The sequence below is a fragment of the Mercenaria mercenaria genome, chromosome 10 (genome assembly GCF_021730395.1).
Source record: "Mercenaria mercenaria strain notata chromosome 10, MADL_Memer_1, whole genome shotgun sequence".
Lineage (NCBI taxonomy): Eukaryota > Metazoa > Mollusca > Bivalvia > Venerida > Veneridae > Mercenaria > Mercenaria mercenaria.
Window position 1 is genome coordinate 47,977,739 of NC_069370.1, and position 22,621 is coordinate 48,000,359.

The 22,621-nt window shown below is 36.7% G+C and overlaps 1 protein-coding gene across 4 annotated transcripts; it reads right to left on the minus strand.

The window, feature by feature from the left end:
* Positions 1–1,584: 1,584 nt before the first annotated feature.
* On the minus strand, positions 1,585–11,965 carry LOC123561673 (uncharacterized). 4 transcript variants are annotated; one of them, XM_045354188.2, is made up of 6 exons: positions 11,811–11,965; positions 10,591–10,705; positions 8,920–8,980; positions 7,535–7,610; positions 6,549–6,752; positions 1,585–3,748 (listed from the first exon to the last, which is right to left on the minus strand). In XM_045354188.2, the coding sequence occupies exons 3-6, from the start codon at positions 8,968–8,970 to the stop codon at positions 3,552–3,554; spliced, it is 528 nt and encodes a 175-aa protein (XP_045210123.2). In that variant the 5' UTR covers positions 8,971–8,980; positions 10,591–10,705; positions 11,811–11,965; the 3' UTR covers positions 1,585–3,551. The 4 variants fall into 4 exon arrangements, with proteins under 4 accessions (XP_045210123.2, XP_045210124.2, XP_045210127.2 ...); XM_045354189.2 differs by having other exon boundaries at positions 11,807–11,870; XM_045354192.2 differs by lacking the exon at positions 10,591–10,705 and having other exon boundaries at positions 11,811–11,901.
* Between the last annotated feature and the right edge of the window lie 10,656 nt (positions 11,966–22,621).

Below are 22,621 nucleotides of genomic sequence, written 5' to 3' on the forward strand. Positions count from 1 at the left end.
ATTTCTAAAATGGACTGGTCCATCATTCAATTTCGGCAGTACCACTTCTTATTCAAAGGGGTGTTCACTGAAAATTTACTTATTGCAGACCATTATCAGCCTGCACAGACGTGCAGAACTTGGTCTGCACTAGTTGCAAAAGCAATACTAGTTGCCACCAGCAGGCTAAAGGTTAACCCCCACCCCACCAATTTTTTCTCCCTTTTAGATTCTTGTGTGCTTTAGTAATCGTCAGCGCTGCCACACAGCACCCCCTGGCATATTACGGTATGGCTCAAGCAACTTAAGAATTTTGACTCAAATGGTATGTCATACTGGGAACTGGTCCCCACCAACTCCCCCTACCACTACAATACCACCCCTTCAACCATACCCACACACAAACACCTTGAAAAAAATTTTTTAACATTTAAACCCTGTTGCATATTTACATTTATGACCATAATATTTGCCGCATTGTCTAGTAATTATAGGTGCAGCAATCTTCACTATGAATGCTTATTTGATAAGTTGTATTATTTCCCATTATTTAACTGATCTGTCAAATGAAGAAGCTCCCTAAACCCTCACCACTGGGAAGGAAAGAAAGCCTCTCCCACACTTCCCCCAGTATGGATAAGGTCAAAATGCCTTTTACTACTCCCCTGACCTGTTTGCTAGTTACAATCTGACTTGCCATGAAACTTGTCAATAGCTTCAGTGTTTGAGAGAGTACATCACTTATAAATGTTTGGAAAACATCATTTACTTATATCAAAGTGAAATTGTGAGCAAAAAATAAGATATGTTACAATTCAGTCTGACTAACATGAAGCATTTTAACTCTTAGCCTGCTGGCGGCAAGTGATTCTGCCTTTGCGACCAGTGCAGACCAAGATCAGCCTGCACATCCGTGCAGTCTGATCATGGTCTGCACTGTTCGCTATTCAGTCAGTAAATTTTTAGCAAACACCCCTTCAAATGATAAATGGTACTGCCTAAATTGGAAGATGGACCAGTCCATTATAGAAATATAGCAGGGTAAGGGTTAAACCTTAATGGTCCGTAGGTCATGAAGATGCAATGAAGCTGTTTAATCATACTTCTCATCCATATACTGCCGTAATAAAATGTGAGAGGATCCTTTAGAGCCATAGAATGCAACCAAGCAAAATAATAGCAGACTCTGTTTGGCTGTGCATTTAAGGTAACCCCTCACACACACTCACACACACACACCGTAACCCCCCCCCCCCCCCCCCCTCCACCACACACACAACCCCCTATCACCGGCTAAGGCTGAATTCTTTTGTAGAAAAATTTAATGTTTTCCCCCACCGCTGCCGCTTTCATAGATAATATAAAATTTATAAAAAGATCCTTTGGAAGCATAGAATGCAACCGAGCAAATAATAGCAGACTTGGTTTGGTTGAGTCTGTTCATGAGTCTTAATGAAATTTGCAACACCCCTTACAACACCTTCCCCCCATCCCCGTGGAGTTTTCCAAATGTGAATATGTATTGATGTTATCACTCTGAAAGAAATAAGCATCTGAGAAATCAGTATTTTATTTTATGAGACAAAAATAATAACAAAAAAAAAATGACACATTAGTTATTAAGATTTATTTGCAAAACTACGAACTACTTTAATTTCTTCATAAAACTCATGATTTATCACTGCAAATCACCATTACATTATGTTTTACAAATGTTTACATTATGACCCCTGAAATTCTGATAACTTGCATTGAAATCAGTAATCCTGAAATATTCTTTGTTTATCGACAGTTTTAAAAACACACACTAGCCTATTCCCTAGTTTAATTAGCTAGTATTCAATTTGCTCATTTGATGGCTTTAGTGACTTGCAAAATTATTTATTCATTGATGATTTATTTTACAGGGCCGGATTGGATGTGTATTCTTAAAAGAATTTAACTTCATACACAATAATTTGTGACTACAAACATTTAAAATGTACATATAATATCTAAAATATAGATATTGTCTAAAATGTTCTGATAAAAATCAACGGATCGAAGTCTTTCGCTCGGGGGACGCTGATCTCAGATCAAAAATAGTCCGAGTAGCTAAACCACCCTGCTTCATGGTTATGGAGTTTTACTAGTGAAGAATTGTTGTTGCAAGAATCAAGAGGTCTTCCGGATGAACTGTTTCTACAGAGGTCACGTATATACACAACAGCAATAATAGGGAGAGTGCAGATCTTCGTATTGCATGGTCGTAAGATCAATGCTCGGGCGAGGCGTAAGATCTTCACTATGATAAAAGACATCGTGTCTAAAATCATTTATTCCCCACCTCTGATTCATGTAGAGAAGTTGACACTTACGGAAAACAGGTTACTACTGGTACCGAATCTCTGGTTACATTTTCAGTCTAGTTTTGGCCGTAAACTGCTATTAAAGAACACTGGCTACAAACGAGTTTTCTTGCCCAAAAATAAATATACACAAATCAATGTTAAAACGTCACAATCAAAGCGTCACATTTCCAGAAAATAGGCTCTGGGATTTTTCATGATTCCACATTTTTTGACAGTTTGTGTCAGCAGTGATAATAGAGTTGATTCTTAAATTACAAAGCAGATATCTCACACATATGACCTTTATTCGTTTTGTTTCGAATAGCATTTTGCATTTTTCCTGAAACAGTCGTATATATGTGTCATTATTAACAAACATAAAAACAACTACCTCTATATTATATATCTTGATGTGTAACACCAGCACCAGAAGTCGCGTAACCCATTTTAAGCGTATTCGTATTCCCAGCGGAAACTACGACTCGTATGTATGCAGTTAACGAAATCAGGGGTAATAACTCTGGTGATGCTAATTGATTTTCAAGACAATTGCAGTGTTACAACTATGAGTCAGTTGTGCAGTCATACCAAATATCAACTCAATGTGACTTACAACTATCAAGATATGGCTGCCTAAGAACTTGCCCTCCAACAGGGTTCTCTTGTTTTACGTAGACTTATATGAGAACAACTTTTAAAATTTTCTCTAAAGCCGCAAGGCCCAGAACTTAGATGCTTGGTCTGTAGCATTGTCCAGTTTGTCTTCGTTTGTTCAAGTCATGCCCATGAGATCAAGATTGGCACTGCCCATTTTACATTAACTGAAAGTTTGTACAAGTGGTCACATTCACAGCACCCACATTTTATCGATTTTTTAAGAGAAAGACAATTTCGCCTAAAACTTGATGTGTGAACGACTCGCATGAAAAAAAGAATCCTTTCGGCGGATGGAAGTGTGAGATGTGTGATGCGCAGACAGAGTTTGGTCACACAAGATGTTTAACAGCAATTCTGTGTTTCTCCTACGACTTCACGATAGAGACTAACAAAATATATTCAAGGAAACAATAAAAAACAGAATATTCTCCGAGTTCAGTTCATACCTTAAAAGTCGGGAGGTGTCATCTAATGGCACCAGCACGGTAAGATTACGTCTATTATAATAATTTCTTGAGAAATATGACTACATACTGAATTTTCATATAATAAAATACTTTCAAGTTTATTAAGGAATGAACATGATTACAACAAAAGCGGTTCAATGCACGTGCGTGACCTCCATAAACACCTCTTACTTAAATCGTCCCACAGCAGAAACCACGGACATGGACGTTTGTCGTATGTTAGACCGTTGGAACAGGTTACAAAGACGCGACATCCGTGACAGGATTGGTAATCACCATTCGGCATGCGGAAACAATCCTTGACACAAGTTGCATCTGAAAAAACGAATACAGTTTTCGTCTAAATAACTGTAAATATCAGTCGGTCATTCTTAAATATATTCATTTTGTTAAACCACATGAAAGCAATTTTAAATTAATAAGTCTTTTTATAAGATATCTGTTTCGAATTCGATGTCTTCCCTTACAGAAGAAAAAGGCCTGCTGCGTACACTTGCTGTGTACATACAGCGTATATGATGCGTACATGATGTGTACTGAAATCAAGGGCTTTAAATAGTACGCAGGATATACACCGCACATACACCGATAGTACGTTTGTAGTACACTTTTGACATGCAAATGAGCTCTGCCGCGTACTACTTGCTGCGTACATGCTGTGGACTACATAGTACACAGGATGTACGCTGGAGGAATTTAGTATGCGGGAATTAGTACGCAGCATGTACGCGGCACATACACTTTTCACATGCAAATGAGCCTGCGGTGTACTACCCCTGTGGCGTACATGCTGTGTACTCCTGCGGCGTACATGCTGTGTACTCCTGCAGCGTACATGCTGTGTACTCCTGGCCCGAGTTCTGCGGCGTACATGCTGTATACTCCTGCTGCATACATGCTGTGTACTCTTGTGGCGAAACTGCTGTGATAATGTAAATTCCTTACCCCACCAACTTTCGTATGCAAATGCTGATCATTTGGACAGAAAAAAACAGAAAAAAGATAAGTGGCATGCGTCAATAAGTATTTACCCTTACCAAAATAATGTAGATTGATGTTATCAAATAAATTAGTATGCCTTTCTTCATCCACTTTTCAATGAAATAAATCAATTCTTGTAGCATGGTATTTGGTAAACATTTGAAGAAAATGGCGTAACTGCATCAAGGGGAAACAACTAAGTATAAATGCCAAAAGAAATTGTACAAGACTTTCCCGCGTATATGAAGTGTACTGCACAAATTTCAAAGTATCTGCGGTGTACATGCAGTGTACTATTTTCTTGTACAAGTCCCTCCTGCGTACATGCAGTGTACTCCTTAAATTTTCAGAGTCTGTGCTGCGTACTTGAAGTGTACTAGTGACCTCCTGCGTACATGCTGTGTACTCATCGAAATAGTACGCGGCATGTACGCGGCATGCGGTGTATGTAAAATGTACTCCTCTGGCGTACTACTGTGTTCGCGGCATATACACAGCAAATACGCAGCATGTACGCCACAGAGGCTTGCTTCTGTAAGGGTTGCGGAAACTGGCATAAAAAGATTTGGCTAAGGCTTCGTGAATTTTTCTTGCGTTTTTAATACTGTAAATGGAACTTTACGCTACATGGTATCTGTACATTACATGATACAATGCCAAGGATATACCGGTACCTTGCACTTGGTATGTAAATAGCATTATATAATTCCAAGGATATTCCGGTGCCTTACACTATGTATGTCATTTACATGATACAATGTCAAGGATATACTGGTGCCTTACACTATGTATGTAATTTACATGATACAATGTCAAGGATATACCGGTGCCTTACACTATGTATGTCATTTACATGATACAATGTCAAGGATATTCCGGTGCCTTACACTATGTATGTAATTTACATGATACAATGTCAAGGATATACCGGTGCCTTACACTATGTATGTCATTTACATGATACAATGTCAAGGATATTCCGGTGCCTTACACTATGTATGTCATTTACATGATACAATGTCAAGGATATATTGCAGTCTTACACTATGTATGTAAATTACACGATACAATGGCAAGTATATACTGGTGCCTTACACTTTGTCTGTATATTACATGATACAATGGCAAGGATATACCGGTGCTGTACAGTAAAAATGGCACTACACTACACTTAGTACGTAAAATATATAGGTGACTTACAGTACGGACAATTTTTCACGACGACCTATATTCCGCTATTTTTCGGGTGTCAGGTGCCTGTCACTTACTACCATGAAACTCGAAATTTCGAGTTAATAAATACCAAAGTATACGTAGATGTATCTGTCCTTGCCGAGATTAAGTACCATGTATAGCCATCGTGCAGCCATAGAGGGGCATATATGATGGTCGGCCAATGTTCGCTCTCAAAAATATCGCAGTTATTGACACAGTTCGAGCCCTTATGGCAAAGAAAAATGACATATCCTAAATGAACGTGTAATTATGGGTCTTGACCACACTTTGCGACCAAGTACCTGGATAGCTCTAAATGATGAGGGAAGGTTATAGATGGTGACCGGGTAGTGTTCGAACTTAGAATATTTAACTAGTTTGGCCATACCTGGAAGGTTTTCGATCTGATTCGAGTCCCTGCCAACGGGATATACAATACATGTAAATGTAGGTCCTTATCCTGGTTACAGTAGCTCTATATAATATACTAGGGGAGCTCATACATGCCTTAATGTTTGGTAGTATATGTTCAAGCACCTACATGCTGGAATACTATATATGGATGTGTACAGAATGTTTGTGTTTTCAGCATGCAGGAGCTATACATAAATGTATTGATTTTAGTTTTACTTCCGAACAGTCAATAAAATGACTCCCAAGCTCAAAGTTAAGAAAATTCTATTTTTGAATGACGGACAGACGTTTCAATTTTGCGGATTTGGAGGCAAAATACTAAGTCGAAATTACGAGTTTCGAATTAAGTTACTCGAAAACTCGTGTTATGTTTCTCGAAATTTCGAGTTATGTTTCTCGAAAGTTCGAGTACTTAAGTCGAAATTTCCAGTAAGTGTATCAAAATTTCGAGTAAATAAACAACATGTATATGACAATAATGATCTTCCGTAGTATTAAAACTTACAGTTAGGAGGTTTATATACGACACGACTGCAGGTTGACGACGACCATTCACAACGTTTTACGATATCGTCCCACAGCAGTCCGCCAAACCACGCACATTTCCGTGCATCCACAAGATATCCATTGGTACACGTGGCGAAATAAAAACAGCCTTTGCATGAATGGTAATCACCATCGGGCATTCCTCTGCACGACTTTATACACACTGAAATAAGGGATGCCACGGTTAGGAAGTGTTTTACAATTCTGAGAAAAATGTGTATATTTTTGTGTTGTTTGGTTGGTATAGTTCATACAGTATGCACCATAGGTAAGTTGCCATTAACAGCTCGAGAGTCATCTGGCATGGGGTTCCGAATGGGTTTTGCCGGCTTGGGAAATGCCAGTCCGGTGTGCAAGAAATGGCATTGTCTTAATAAACAATACGTCTTCTTAAAACTTTTTAAAACAGAAATATGTTTTCAGACATACTGTGCATTTCATTCTGTTTAAGAACAATATTTTCGTTATTTTCCAAATGTTACCATTTTGTGAGCATATTTTGACGTTACTAACTTTACAGTTCAATAGTACACTGTCAAATTGCCTGACGTAAATATGATGCCATGTAAACTTTTCTTCATCTCTGTGGGTTCGATGTAGGGGAGCCATCAATCTGTCTGCAGAATGTCGATGGTTCTACCCATGTGCCCACCCGTACGCGAAAAAATGCGTGGAGGAGCACCTATGGTCTTCCTCCACCATTACAGCTGGTAAAACATAACCTAGTAAAACATAACATGAATTGTGTTTAGGTGACTTGAAACTGAACAAAACACACAATATTATTTTGGATAAAAAAGAATAAAACTGCACACTATATTATTGCATTATACGCGAGTCTTACTGTATGAAATGTTTGATACCTTGAATTAAAACTAAAAGCTGCAAACACGGCGTTTTTTCTGATGTGGATATACCAGTATAGATGCTGTAGAAGCTACTTACTGATTGGTTTAGCATTTGACTTGTATAAGTACGTGATTGGCAGAATTTCTTCATATGGATTGTCATCGATGGTAGACTGAAATATTTATAGGTAATTGCATATATAGCTCTTACATGCTCAATACACAACCATTCTGTTGTCAAAACAATAAACACATACTTTGTTTATATTACTTGAAGAATCTACATGTTCAACTGTTCGTTGTAAATAATATCTGTTCAAGTTTTGGATTGTTATTTACGCCGTTTAGAGGTACCTTCTGGCCGAAGGAGGTACACTCTGGACCCACTTGACTTACCTTCTGACTACATGAGGTCAGTCGGGAGCTCTCAGGAGCCTTTTGACTGCAGAAAGTAGACAGAAGCCCAAACTGACTGAAGGAGATACATTCAGGAGCTTTATACTTACATTCAGACTGAAGGAAGTACACCCAGGAGCTCTAGACGTACCTTCAGACTGACAAAGGTACATTCAGGAGCTGTAAACGTACCTTCAGATTGAAGGGTGTACACTCAGGAGCTCTAGACTTACCTTCAGTCTAAAATAGGAGGTACACGTACACTCGGGAGCTCTAGACTTACCTTCAGTCTGAAATAGGAGGTACACTCGGGAGCTCTAGACTTACCTTCACACGGAAGATGGATGTACACTCAGGGATTCTACACTTACCTTCAGACTTAAGGAAGTATACTCGGAAGCTCTAGACTTACCTTCAGGCTGAAAGAGGAAGTAAACTCGGGAGCTCCAGACAAACCTTCAGACTGAAAGAGGTACACTCGGGAGCTCTAGACTTACCTTCAGACTGAAGGAGGTACACTCAGGAGCTATAGACTTACCTTCAGTCTGAAAGAGGAGGTACATTCGGGAGCTCTAGACGTACCTTCAGTCCGAAGGCGGTACACCCAGGAGCTCTAGACTTACCTTCAGACTGAAAATGGAACACTCAAGAGCTTTAAACTTACCTTCAAACTGAAGAGGGAGGTACACTCAGGAGCTCTAGTCTTACCTTCAGACTGAAGTTGGTACATTCAGGAGCTATAGACTTACCTTCAGTCTGAAAGAGGTACATTCAGGAGCTCTGTATCATCCAATTAAAGGAGATACACAACTTACGAACTTTTGATTTGTGGCTGAAGGAGGTACTCTCAGGAGTTCTAGACCTACCTTCGGACTGAAGGAGGTACACGCAGGAGCTCTATATCACCCAACAGAAGGAGATACACAACTTACGAACTCTTGATTTGTGACTGAAGGAGGTACTCTCAGGAGCTCTAGACTTACTTTCAGACTACACGAGATACACTCAGGAGCTTTTGATATCTGACCGAAGGAGGTACCCTTATGACCTAGCACGTATTCCAACTAAAATAAGTGTTAGACTTACCTGCACGAAGTGATAAGCGGCTACCAGAAAGGCCAGTCCGAGAAACTTCATGGCATTTAACCTGAAAAAAATCTTTGTTTACTACTTAAGTTTTCTCATTAATTTGATTCGCATATACGACATACAATGATTGTTCTGAAAATAGTCACTGAAAGCTAAAAAAACCTGACATTTGTGGTTGTGTGATTTATCTACAAACTGATATTTGTCTTATAACTGTTATTCATTTAGCTTCTCTATATGATACAAATTTGATTATATATTACGCAGGTTACAACCCTTTCAAAATTGAAACATTTATTTTGAAGAAGAAGGAAGAACCTGTGTAACGGTGTTATTATTTTAATCTTTCTTTTTTTCCTTTTGCTAAACCTAAAAACGTACGAATCACTGCAGTACATCAAATGTCTCAAAAGTGTATAAGATGTATTGTTTCAGTGAAAGATTTAATAAATATGATAATATCTTGCAGTTAATTTTGATCCTTTGAAGAATGTTTGACACACATATGAGCCGCACCATGAGAAACCCAACATAGTGCATTTGCGACGAGCATGGATCCAGACCAGCCTGCGCATCCGCGCAGTCTGGTCAGGATCCATGCTGTTCGCTAAAGGTTTCTCTAATTGCAATAGGCTTTGAGAGCGAACATGCGCAGTCTGGTCTGGATCCATGCTGGTCGCAAACGCACTATCTTGGTTTTCTCCTGGTGCGGCTCAATTTATTCTGTAAATAGGAAACAATCGTTCATATCATAGGAAATAAAAAGAAAAACACACGGATCTTACCAGATTAATACTTTTCAATTATATGAAAATTGCAAATACTTCACTGAAAGAAATCACTTCATTGAAAGTAGTCCGCTATAAGATATAAATTGTTGAATAAACACATTTATTTTAAGTCTCTGCATAAATAAATTTAACATTAAACTGAATTTTAAAATTTCCGGACAAAACTCCATAATTTCATAAACTGTTTTTCACAATTGTTCCATTTTGTTCGCTTACAATAGCGCTTCTTGTGAACGCACGCTCAGAAAGTTTTTCTGTTCATTTTGAGCAAAATTAAACAAAGCTATCACTGAGGAAAAACGGTCCATGTTCCAAAAAAAAAATATAGGCTAATTTTGAAACTTGTAAAATATGCCATTTTAAAATGTCACCTGATTTTTTTATCATATGGTAGTTAAAACTGTAGTGAACAATACAAACTCTCCCATAAAAACAGTAATAATAAACATTATAAAAATGGTTTAGAATTTACCTTAAATTTGCTTATAATGGTCGTGTTTTTGCTGCCGATCCATTTATAATTTACAAATTAGAGCAGCGTTTTAAAAATATCATAAACTTACTTCAATTTTTATTTCGTGTAAATTGTTTGTGCTGCACATACAAACTTATTCATGCCGTAAGTGGACACGTAAATATTAATTCGTGGTCCCGTATTTAAAAGTGCGTTACTGGGTTAAAAGCAGCATCTATTTTTTTACTTTGCACTTCACTCTAAAAACCTTAAATAACATATTCTAAAGGAGAACTCCAGCGGCGACTATAAATAAACTCGGACATTTTTCTAGGTAACGCGATCATTTGGACATACGCTGTCAACTGAATTCATAGAGAAAGCCAGGGAGCACAACATGAACTAAATTCCATAATGTTTTACCAGAATAATGTTGAAAGGTTCTGCCAAATTCAGTACATCTGTTCATCCACTGGTCCCACTTCTTAAGACGTTGAAATGCCACTCGTGACTTTTGAGAAAATGCTTTTCTTGTATCCTAATGATAGAAATTTATAGTAGTTGGATACGTGGATAGTTTTTGAATGTTTAAAATTTCTTAATTAGTTATACATCTTAATAAGTTATACATCTCTCCAGTTATACACCCCTTAATTAGTTATATATCTCTTAATTAGTTTTACATCACAACATATTATCCTTTTCTCATCAAACATATTCAAAAGATTTCTTCATTTTAACACATAATCATCTGCATGAATCGCAAATTAGTTGGTGAATAATGGTAATGCATTAGTTTATACCTAAATTCTTGGCTTGTAGGTAAAAAAAAGAAATATTTTAAATATTTGCAGTTTCCGAAATGTTAAACATGAACACAAAAAACCCTAATGCGACTAAGTTTCTGCGACAATTAGATTGAAGTAGAAGTACCTTTTTCAGCCCGTTCAAGCTCCCTATGGTTACTGACAATAATTTTTACGACAAACTTGATGGGAAGACGAAAGGAAAGAAAACTAAAAAAGAGACTGACACAGAACAAAGAGATATCTAAATTCAACATGTTTTCATATAAAAAAAAAATGCAATTTAGGAGAACAACATTTCATGTCATACTGATATATAATTAGACTCGAATCTGCGATTGTATGAAATAAGGGAATCAAGTTATCATGTTCTATGTAAATGGTTTCCGTATTATAGCTTTATATGAAAAAAAAGTTGCTCTCATATAAAAAGACACTTCTAGTTTGTGGCGATGGACATTGTATAATGTATATACCTTAAAAAATTAATCTTGAATCCTACAAAAAAAAAAGAAGAAAAAAAAAGAAAAAAACAAGCTGTCGTCATAGGAAATAAAATATGCAAGTTATAATTATACGAAAATAGACAAAAAAAAAAATACAACACTTTGCATTTTTATGCCATATATGTAATAAAAATCCAAGTTTCAGTAATATGAGCATTTAGTATTATTTTGCTTTCGCTTACAATATTTCTTAACCTCATGTAGCAACTATTTGATTGAAGAATCTATGATTGACAAACTTCAAACTTTTAATTAGTTAAATTTTTTGCTAAAAATTCTTGAGAACGCTATTTTATCATTATAGTAAATAGCATGAGAATAATTCACCTACTCTTCCAATGTGCATTACTCTCCACTTCCATATAAAAGATCCATGTCCATATTACCGCTGCAATACCGACTGTGTATTCAATATAATTAAACCGATTTAAATCATAAATAGAGTGAATTTAATGAAGACTGATGTTGATAATTTCAATAGAGAACGCCTACTTGCGGCGTCAACAACAAACGCAAAAATTGAACAACGCAAAAAGCAGTAAAACGAAAATGAAGGTGCTGTGATGAAACATTTTATTCCGGTCATTCCTCCCTTTCAATTCTATCACCGTATAACGCGGTGGCCTATCATTGTACTAATCCTCTCTTAGATCACTTTGAAATACTTTTTATAAACGAAATTTACAATGGAAAATAGTTCTTTAGACTGATGTATTTATAAATTGTATGATCTTGTGTTTAAATAAAAAAAATACCTTGTTGATGAAAGAGGTGATCCTACCTTCAAAAATCTTGGGTCGTTACAACAAGACGGTATAATCTTGCAAATAATCGTTTCTTATGTCATTTCAGTTTTTGCAAAATAATTTCTTAGGTGATACACCTTTTTAACGAAGGAGTTATTTCCTCGCTGAAGTCCTCTCTTAGCTCATTGAAATACATTTTTAACGAACGGGGTAGTCTTGATATTTCAAAATCAATTCTTAAGTCATTAAAATACCTTTTAACAAACGAATTGGTGTAATCTTGCAAAATAACTTCTTTTAACGAACAAGTTGGTCTTATCTTGCAAGAGTCCTTTCTTTCGTCATTGCCATGTTCTTTCTTAGACCTTTTCTTAAACGAGGTGGTTCAACATTGCAAAATATACATTAATTAAATTTGTCTACAGTTTTAACGCATGAGGTGGACTAAATAATGCATAAGGCTAAAACCGAACGAGGTGCCTGACTGTCACCTATCCAAATTCTCTTATTTTTTCTTAGGTCATTAGAACACATTTTTATTGAACGAGGTCTTTTCATAGGACAGTAGAAATGCGGTGCAAAATATTCTTTCTTAAGTCATAGCAATAACCTTAGAAAAAATCCTTTCTTGTGTCATCATATTTTGTATAAATGGTCGGTATTAATTATCCCACATTGAATGTACACTCGCATTAAGCACTAGAACCAGAAGTGCAAGGGAGAGTGTCAATTATTCATAGCCACGGTTCTTCGAGAATATTGTAAATGTAAAACAATATCTTAATACATTGTATTTGTGAATGATATAAAAAAAAAAGCTGTTTAAGAATGCGGCGCATACAAGAAATAGCTGTGTTTGCCACAGGACGAAAAACTGGTGGTGGATTATTGGTAATCAATTGTCAGCAACTGCCATTTTTACTATACTTTAAAAGTTTTAATCGGGATCTCAATTTTTTATACGCTTTCCATCAACATAAATGGTTGCCTTAATCAGAATATACTAAGTTTACAAAAATGATATCTTGACTGTATCCGAGAGTTGCAGCAATTTTGTCATGTCATGCTGATATTTTTTCCCCATAAAATTTGTCACTTTATCTTTCAACAGTAAAAGAACTGGTGTTTCTCACAGCCTTTAATGTCTTCACATTATCAGTATTTATTGAAATACGAAAGATACTAGGCATTTGTACAAGTAAATACCGACAAGAAAGTACACTGAGTACTCTGTAACCTATGAAATTACAGTCACTTTATAGCACTTTCAGATAAGGACTCTAACCCAGGTAGCTATGGTCAGTTTCTAGCACTTTCAGCTAAAATGTCTAACTGAAGAAGGTACAGTTAATTTCTAGCACTTTCGGTTAAGGTCTCTAACCTTTATTGTTCTCAACATAATTAAGAAAGTAATCAAATAAAAGCCTATTATAATCTGAATTATCAAGTGCACAGCGTAATTAACGATCATTCAAATATAATGCATAAATAACTAAAAGTGTTTTGTACAAACAAAACTGTGTAGACATGAAAAGACAACAAGATGTATTATAAAAAATAAAAACAAGGAGATACATTGAAATAAGATGTATTGGACTAGAAATGTAGATTTTTTTTAACCGCGGTTTACAATTTCATGATGTGTGCTTGCTAGTGAACTGGCCGATGATCGAATAATCGTCGCCAAAACTTCAAAGTAAAAAGAGAATTGATGTTAGTCGATGATTTAGGTGAAAAAAATTAAATCCAGCTTTCAAGACTTTTTCAGATACCTCTCGCTGTTAAGCGTACATACTTTTTTCATTGGGTTAGTATTTCAAAATATATGCTCTTTAAAATGGAGAACGCTGTATGGCCGGTACATGATCGCAACAATTAATAAAACTGTTCATTGTCCTGACAGTACATCATCAGGCGCCTGGAAATATTTAGGGTTCTTCATGAAGCCTGAATGTCGGGGGTTGTGTCCTGTTAAGGAAACCTTGATACTTATTGGGTTATTTGCAAAATTTGCTTTAAAACGTACAGTAACGAAGGTATCCCTCACACTTTTTTAATTGTAAAGAATTTTAGGATTTTATTTGACAAGCTATTATTAGTCCTCAGACCTGCAATACAAAATGGTGGATATAACTGAAAAAGATGATAGAACTAATTCCAGACCAGCCCCAGGAATGTCCCTAACATATTTTCCATGTCAAATTTGGCATTGCGTCTAGCATGACTTGAATCACAGATCCTTGGCTGTGGAGAACAGATAAATTCCAGTTAGTTTTCCATTTGGTCCAACAATACCTCGCAGAGTGCCAGTCTGTTTGCCCGCAGTTGCTAAAGGCTGCACACTACATCAGCTGTGTCAATAAATTCTTCATCAAAAGTAATAAAAGTAGTCATATATGAAAGTCTTGAAAGGGTTTACTGTTACTACCATATAGCTACATTACCAACTGTCTATTTTCAAATTGGTATTTCGATTCTTTCCGATTTCTAGTAATCGGATCTGAGAGATCAGAATCGGACCGAATAATCGATTCCGCTTCAGCCGTCCGATTCTCATCACTTGTGTTTGCTGACAACTGAATAAAAGTTCTTACTTACTTATTAATCAACACCTTTTAAAATGAATTATGCAACAGTTAAGTATATATATTGATTCTAAAATGTAAACTTAAATATATGATAAAAACAGAAAACAAATGCTTAAAATAGAAAAGAACGCATTGCAAGTTTCATTACCTCTCATGACAGACAACCCGAATCTGATATTACTTTGCTTGGATGAGTATAAGTTTGCTTCAGACATCAAATCTTCTCTATTATGCGTACATTTCAAACATCAAATCTTCGTTGTTATGCGTACATTTCAGACATCAAATCTTCGCTGTTATGCGTACATTTCAGACATCAAATCTTCGCTGTTATGCGTAAATTAAACTACATTTCAAACATCAAATCTTCGTTGTTATGCGTACATTTCAGACATCAAATCTTCGCTGTTATGCGTACATTTCAAACATCAAATCTTCGGTGTTATGTGTTAATTTCATCTTTGCTATTATGTGTACATTTCAAACATCAAAGATTCACTGTTACATGTGCATTTCGCACATTAAAACTTCGCTGTTATATGCAAATCATCGTGACTTCGCTGTTATTTGTCCATTTCACACATCAAAATAGCAAATATAGCATTGGGCTCATAGCATTGTTTCTGGCGATAATAGCGAATATAGCACTGGGCTCGTAAAACTGTGTAAAATTTTGTAGAATGTTTCTGATGATGATAGCGGGTATTGGGCTCGTTACATAGTCGTAACTTATTTCAGAATGTTTCTGATGATAATAGCAAATATAGCGCTGGGCTTGTAATATTGTGTAACCGTGATATTGTACAATGTTTGTGATTATAATAGCGAATATAGCACTTGGCTCGTAACATTGTAGTGTCACTTATTTTAAAATGTTTCTGATGATAACAGCGGATATAGCACTGGGCTCGTAACATTCTGTTACATGTTGTAGAATGTTTCTGATAATTAAAGCGAATAAAGCACTTGGCCAAGATAATATGCACATAACATTACATGATTCCGGCTAAAACTGGTGAACATTGGATAAGAAGTGCTTAGGTTAATAATTAGGCACAGTCAATTTTCGTAATTTCAAGTTATTCAAAGGCCAATACTCAAGACAGACCGTAACTATATGGCTGATGATCGAACTTGGCCGAGATAGTATGCCCATCAACATTGTGACCAAGTTTGGTGAACATTGGATAAGTACTACTGAAGTTAGAGAGCAGACACTGTCAATTTTTGCAAATTTGAGTTAATTCAAGGGTTATAACCTCATACTGAGACAATTTGGCTGGTTATATATATTGGACCTATATTATTGCGACACAGTTTGGTGACACTGGATAAAAAGTACTCAAGTTAGAGAGTGGACACTGTCAATTTTCGCAATTTTGAGTAATCAAAGGGACATAACTCCAGAGATACTTGGAGGATCCACCTGGTTATCGAACTTGGCTAAGATATTGTGACTAAGTTTGGTGGACATCAAATTAGAACTGCTTAAGTAAGAGAGCGAATTTTGCAATTTGAGTTATTCAAGGGCCAAAACTCCAGGGATACTTGGGGGATCCAGCTGGTTATCAAACTTGGCGGATATATTAATGTCAATAAACATTGTGATCAAGCTTGGTGAACATTGGATAACTTTTGTGAACCACAACATCCCGTTTTCACAAGCGTATAAAAAGTAGTATAAATGGGGCATAATTCATACAATATTTCTGCCAGAGTAGTGCACCTTGTGTCATATGATGTGGGTGTTGATGCGGAAGAACTATTTTAAGTTTGTATCCAATCAAACTAGTAACAACAGAGAAGGAATGAAAGTGTATCGAATTCTAATTAACAGGAGGACCATAGTGGCACTAAGTCACTTACCTGACCTTGACCATTTCACATTGAATATATGGATCATATACTGAATCATGAATGGTTACATTTGTGTTTAGTACGAGTTAAAGCACAAAACAGGTCAAGTGTAACTATTTGAATAAAAAGAAGAGAGAACATTATCGTGATGCTCTAGATCAAGGCTGATGAACATCCATAAGAGGTTCATGAGAAGAAATCTTTTAAAAGCATTTATGGTTTCCGCTCTATTGACCCAAAATGGCCAAGTGCACTTATTTGAACAAATTTGTGAGAGGACCTTACAGTGTCGCTACAGACCAATACTGATGAAGATCCATCAAGCAGTTCATAAACAAAAGCTGTCGGAGGACAGCAACGTTCGACTATTCAACAGCCTTGTCAATTGAATGAATACAAAAGTCGAAAAAAGGGGCATAGTTTTGTAAAAATGGGAACCTGCACAGTGTAGTGTTTATCAGGACATGACAGTGGACAAGTGTGTGAAGTTTCAATCCATTCCCATTAGTGGATACTGAGATACTAGGTTACATATTAGAATTTAAGCAAAAACTGCTAAGTTGAAAAAGGGGCATAAATTTGTAAAAATGCAAAGTAGAATTATTTGAACCTTTGCACGGCATGCCATATCATGACAGTGAACAAGTTGCGAAGTTTCAACCCTTTCCCCTTAGTGGATACTGAGATAACAGCTTACATACCAAAACTTAACCAAAAACTGCAAAGTAAAAAAAGGGGCATCATTTTGTAAACAAGAGGACCATGAAGGCCTTGTTATCGCCTACCTGACCTATTGACCTAAAGATCATCAAGATTTACATTCTGACCAAGTTTCATTTAGATATGGTCATAAATGTGGCCCCTAAAGTGTAAACTAGCTTTTCCTTTGATTCGACCTGGTGACCTAGTTTTTGATCCGACATGACCCAGATTCAAACTGGACCTTGAGATCATCAAGATTACCATTCTTACCAAGTGTCATGAAGATACAGTCATAAATGTGGCTTCTACAGTGTTAACAAGCTTTTCCTTTGATTTGACACAGTGACTTAGTTTTCGACCCCACCTGACCCAGATTTAAACATGACCTATAGATCATCAAGATTAACATTCTGACCAAGTTTTATTAAGATATGGTCATAAATGTAGCCTCTACAGTGTAAACTTTTCCTTTGATTTGATCTGGTGACCTAATCTTTGATCCTACATAACCCAGATTCAAACTGGACCTTGAGTTCATTAAGACTACCATTCTGACCAAGTTTCATGAAGATACAGTCATAAATGTGGCCTCTACAGTGTTAACAAGCTTTTCCTTTGATTTAACCAGGTGACCCAGTTTTTGACCCGACATGACCCAGGTTCGAACTTGACCTAAAGATCATCAAGATTAACATTTAGACTAAGTTTCATGAAGATACAGTCATAAATGTGGCCTCTAGAGTGTTAACAAGCTTTTCCTTTGATTTGACCTAGTGACCTAGTTTTTGATCCCACCTGACCCAGATTTGAACTTGACCTATAGAGCCTCAAGATCAATATTCTGACCAAGTTTCATTAAGATATGGTCATAAATGAGGCCTCTACAGTGTAAACTAGCTTTTCCTTTGATTTGACCTGGTGACCTAGTTTTTTATCCTACATAATCCAGATTTAAACTGAAACTTGAGATCATCAAGACTACCTTTCTGACCAAGTTTCATGAAGATACAGTCATAAATGTGGCCTCTACAGTGTTAACAAGCTTTTCCTTTAATTTGACCTGGTGACCTAGTTATTGATCCAAGATAACCCAATATCAAATTCTTTCAAGACTTTATTGAGGATAACATTCTGACCAAGTTTCATTAAGATTGGGCAAAAATTGTGACCTCTACAGTGTTAACAAGCTTTCCCTTTGATTTGACCTGGTGACCTAGTTTTTGACCCCAAGATGACTCAATGTCAAACTCGTCCAAGATTTTATTAAGGGTTACATTCTGACCAAGTTTCATTAAGATTGGGCTAAAAATGTGACCTCTAGAGTGTTAACAAGCTTTTCCTTTGATTTGACCTGGTGACCTAGTTTTTGACCCCAGATTACCCAATATCGAACTCGTCTAAGATTTTATTGAGGGCAACATTCTGACCAAGTTTCATTAAGATTGGGCCAAAATTGTGACCTCTAGAGTGTTAACAAGCTTTTCCTTTGATTTGACCTGATGACCTAGTTTTTGACCCCAGATGACCCAATATCGAACTCATTCATTCAAGATAGTATTAAGGGTAACATTCTGACCAAGTTTCATTAAGATTGGCTCAAAATTGTGACCTCTACAGTGTTAACAGTCAAATTGTTGACGATGACGGACGACGGACATAGGGCGATCACAAAAGCTAAAAAGCAAAATAGAGTTATGGAACCTGTGCAATGCAAGTCAGTTTATCACAGTGAATAAGCGTGTGAAGTTTCAATCCATTCCCACAAGTGGTTACTGAGATACCAGCTTACATACAAAAACTAAAGCAAATCAGGATGCGAACGCCAACGCGGACGTACAGGCAAGTCCAAAAGCTCTACTATTCTCTGAATAGACGAGCTAAAAATAGTAGAAAAGCTTTTTTTTCTGTTTTTAGCTATAACTGTCCCTAAAAGATGCCTAGCCCCCATTTGAAAACAAGAGATCACAGAGTGATCTTGGCGCCCACCATTGAGCCATTTTTGATTGTTCCAAATTTCAAGACTAGCTAAAGATCAAAATCAAGGTCAAATTTCATTTCAGTACACATCACTGTGCATGTGGTCCATATACATGTGGTCCAAATTTGAAAGCTGTAGCTTGAGAAATGTGAAAGTAGGTCACTAGATCAATTTCAAGGTCAAAGTTCATTTCGGTATACAAAACTATGCATGTGCTTCAAATATGGAGGCCGCAGCTTGAGAAATTTGAAAGTAGGTACTAGATAAAACGTCAATGTCAAATTTTAATTCAGAACACAAAAATATGCATGTGGTCCAAATTTAAAGCCTGTACCTTCAAAAATGTGAAAGTAGGTCACTAGGACAATGTCAAGGTCAAAGTTTTTTTTCGGTACACAATAATATGCAAGTGGTCCAAATTTGAAGACTGTAGCTTGAGAAATGTGAAAGTAGGTCACTAGGTCAATGTCAAGGTCAAAGTTTTTTTCGGTACACAAAACTATGCATGTGGTCCAAATTTGAAGACTGTAGCTTGAGAAATGTGAAAGTAGGTCACTAGGTCGAAATCAAGGTCAAATTTCATTTCGGAACACACAACTATGCATGTGGTCCAAATTTGAAGGCTGTAGCTTGAGAAATGTGAAAGTAGGTCAATAGGTCAAAATCAAGGTCAAATTTCATTTCGGAATACAAAACTATGCATGTGGTCCAAATTTGAAGCCTGTACCTTCAAAAATGTGAAAGTAGGTCACTAGGTCAATGTCAAGTTCAAAGTTTTTTTCAATACACAAAACTATGCATGTGGTCCAATATTGAAGGCTGTAGCTTGAGAAATGTGAAAGTAGGTCACTAGGTCAATGTCAAGGTCAAAGTCTTTTTCAGTACACAAAACTATGCAAGTGGTCCAAATTTGAAGGCTGTAGCTTGAGAAATGTGAATATAGGTCACTGGGTCTAAATCAAGGTCAAATTTCATTTTGGAACACACAACTATGCATGTGGTCCAAATTTGAAGCCTGTACCTTCAAAAATGTGAAAGTAGGTCACTAGGTCAATGTCAAGGTCAAAGTTTTTTTCAATACACAAAACTATGCATGTGGTCCAATATTGAAGGCTGTAGCTTGAGAAATGTGAAAGTAGGTCACTAGGTCAATGTCAAGGTCAAAGTTTTTCCGGTTCAGAAAACTATGCACGTGGCCCAAATTTGAAGGCTGTAGCTACAGAAATGTGAAAGTAGGTAACTAGGTCAAAATCAAGGTCAACTCATGTCACTGTTCATCTTGCCACTCAAAACTATACATGTGGTACAAATTTGAATGTTGTAGGTTATTGACAAGACGATTTTAAAAGCTCTCCCTATATAAGTCTATATGAACCATGTGACCCCCGGGGCGGAGCCATATTTGACCCTAGGGGGGTAATTTGAACAATCTTGGTAGAGAACTACGAGATGATGCTAGATAACAAATATCAAAGCCCTAGGCTTTGTGGTTTGGACAAGAAAATTTTCAAAGTTTTTCCCTATATAAGTCTATGTAAACCATGTGACCCCCAGGGCGGGGCCATATTTGACCCTATATAGGGGGATAAACTGAACAACCTTAGTAGAAGACTACTAGATGATGTCACATACAAAATATCAAAGCCCTAGGTCTTGTGGTTTTGGACAAGAAGTTTTTCAAAGTTTTTCCCTATATCCTTTCCGCAGCCTTAACGTACTAAAACGTATTAGCGTCTGATGGCCCTTTCACGCTTCCGTAGAAACAACATTTATTACACGAAACTTATTTTGAAAATATTTCTGAAATGTCTAGGTCTGCAGCTCTCAAATACGGTTATATCTTACATCTGAGGCATATACCAGACAACATCAAAAATGACATTTTGAGCGATTTGATGAAGTTCCAAAATTATCAATGTACACTTGGTCCGTTACGGACCCCTGTGGGATTTCTGTTTATCCAGAGCTCAAATATTTTTTCATAGATTAAAAGCTGACATGCTGTACTAAAGCCCAGGTAATTTCAATTCGTAATAAAGTGCTGAAAATTGGCTCCCCAATAGCAAAAAAAAAAAAAAAAAGAAGTCCACGCGCATACATTTAGACGGGGTGACCCCTGCGCGTGACCCCAGACTATCTACGAATCAAAATGCGGCTTTCGTTTTCAAGTTTAGCATTTCTACTTTCATTTTATTTACTTCCGGAAATAGCTGAAGGTCGAGTGACATCATTTTCTGTGTTGTCAAAAACATACATATGCCTGGCGGGATTGCATAAATATGTGCTGGCCGTCCTAAGGTTATATGTCTATATAAACCATGTGATCTCCAGGGCGGGGCCATATTTGACCCTAGGGGGATAATTTGAACAATCTTAGTAGAAGACCACTAGATGATGTCACATGCAAAATATCAAAGCCCTAGGCCCTGTGGTTTTGGACAAGAGGTTTTTCAAACTTTTTTCCTACATAAGTCTATATAAACCATGTGACCCCGGGGCAGGGCAATATTTGACCCCAGGGATATAACTTTAATCATCTTGGTAGAGGACCATAAGATGATGCTTCATACCAAATATCAAAGCCCTAGGCCCTGTGGTTTTGGACAAGAAGATTTTCAAAATGTTTCCCTATATAAATCTATGTAAATTATAAAAACAAGCAAATTCGATGAATTGGTATCCCCCGCCGAAAGGGTTTGTGGTGAGGAATGGCAAAAAAATATATCCGGCAAAAAGTTAAGGATGTTAATGAGAAGCAAATAATTTCATTAGTCAAAATCAATTTAACAGAAAACAAACGTTTAAAAATAAGTACATAATAAATGTATGATACTTTGATCCTGACTAAAGGATTTATTTTGAATGGGATATGCTTACTGTAATCACAGGAGTCTGAAATTTTATCAATAAGACCACAGAAGTCTATCTTTACAAAAAATACCCCCTATGTAAATAAAATAAACACCAGGAATGAAACGTCAAAAACCCAGGGTCCCCTGAAAATACGCACGGAACACAGGGTGATCGCAATTTAGCGAGCGTGGTGAAGAAATAACACTAAAATACACCTACCGCACTCGACAGTATTCAAATATGATACACTTTACATGAGTAATCAGACATTTTCTGAGGTTTTCTGAGATTTTCAGCTGTCGCCGAAGCCATTCGCTGACGTCACAACAATAACAACAAGTACAGCGCCGGGATAAAGATAAAATACTTATTTTATCTTTTAAAATTTGTACGTTGGGTAAATAAGTATTAGAATATT

What these genes read in the sequence shown, in the direction of transcription:
- LOC123561673 (XM_045354188.2), bottom strand. Translation starts at nt 8,970, where the DNA reads ATGAAGTTTCTCGGACTGGCCTTTCTGGTAGCCGCTTATCACTTCGTG. An exon ending in GTCAAATGCTAAACCAATCA is followed by an intron (nt 6,753 to 7,534) that starts GTAAGTAGCTTC and finishes CCCTTATTTCAG; the next exon opens with TGTGTATAAAGTCGTGCAGA. An exon ending in CGTATATAAACCTCCTAACT is followed by an intron (nt 3,749 to 6,548) that starts GTAAGTTTTAAT and finishes TCGTTTTTTCAG; the next exon opens with ATGCAACTTGTGTCAAGGAT.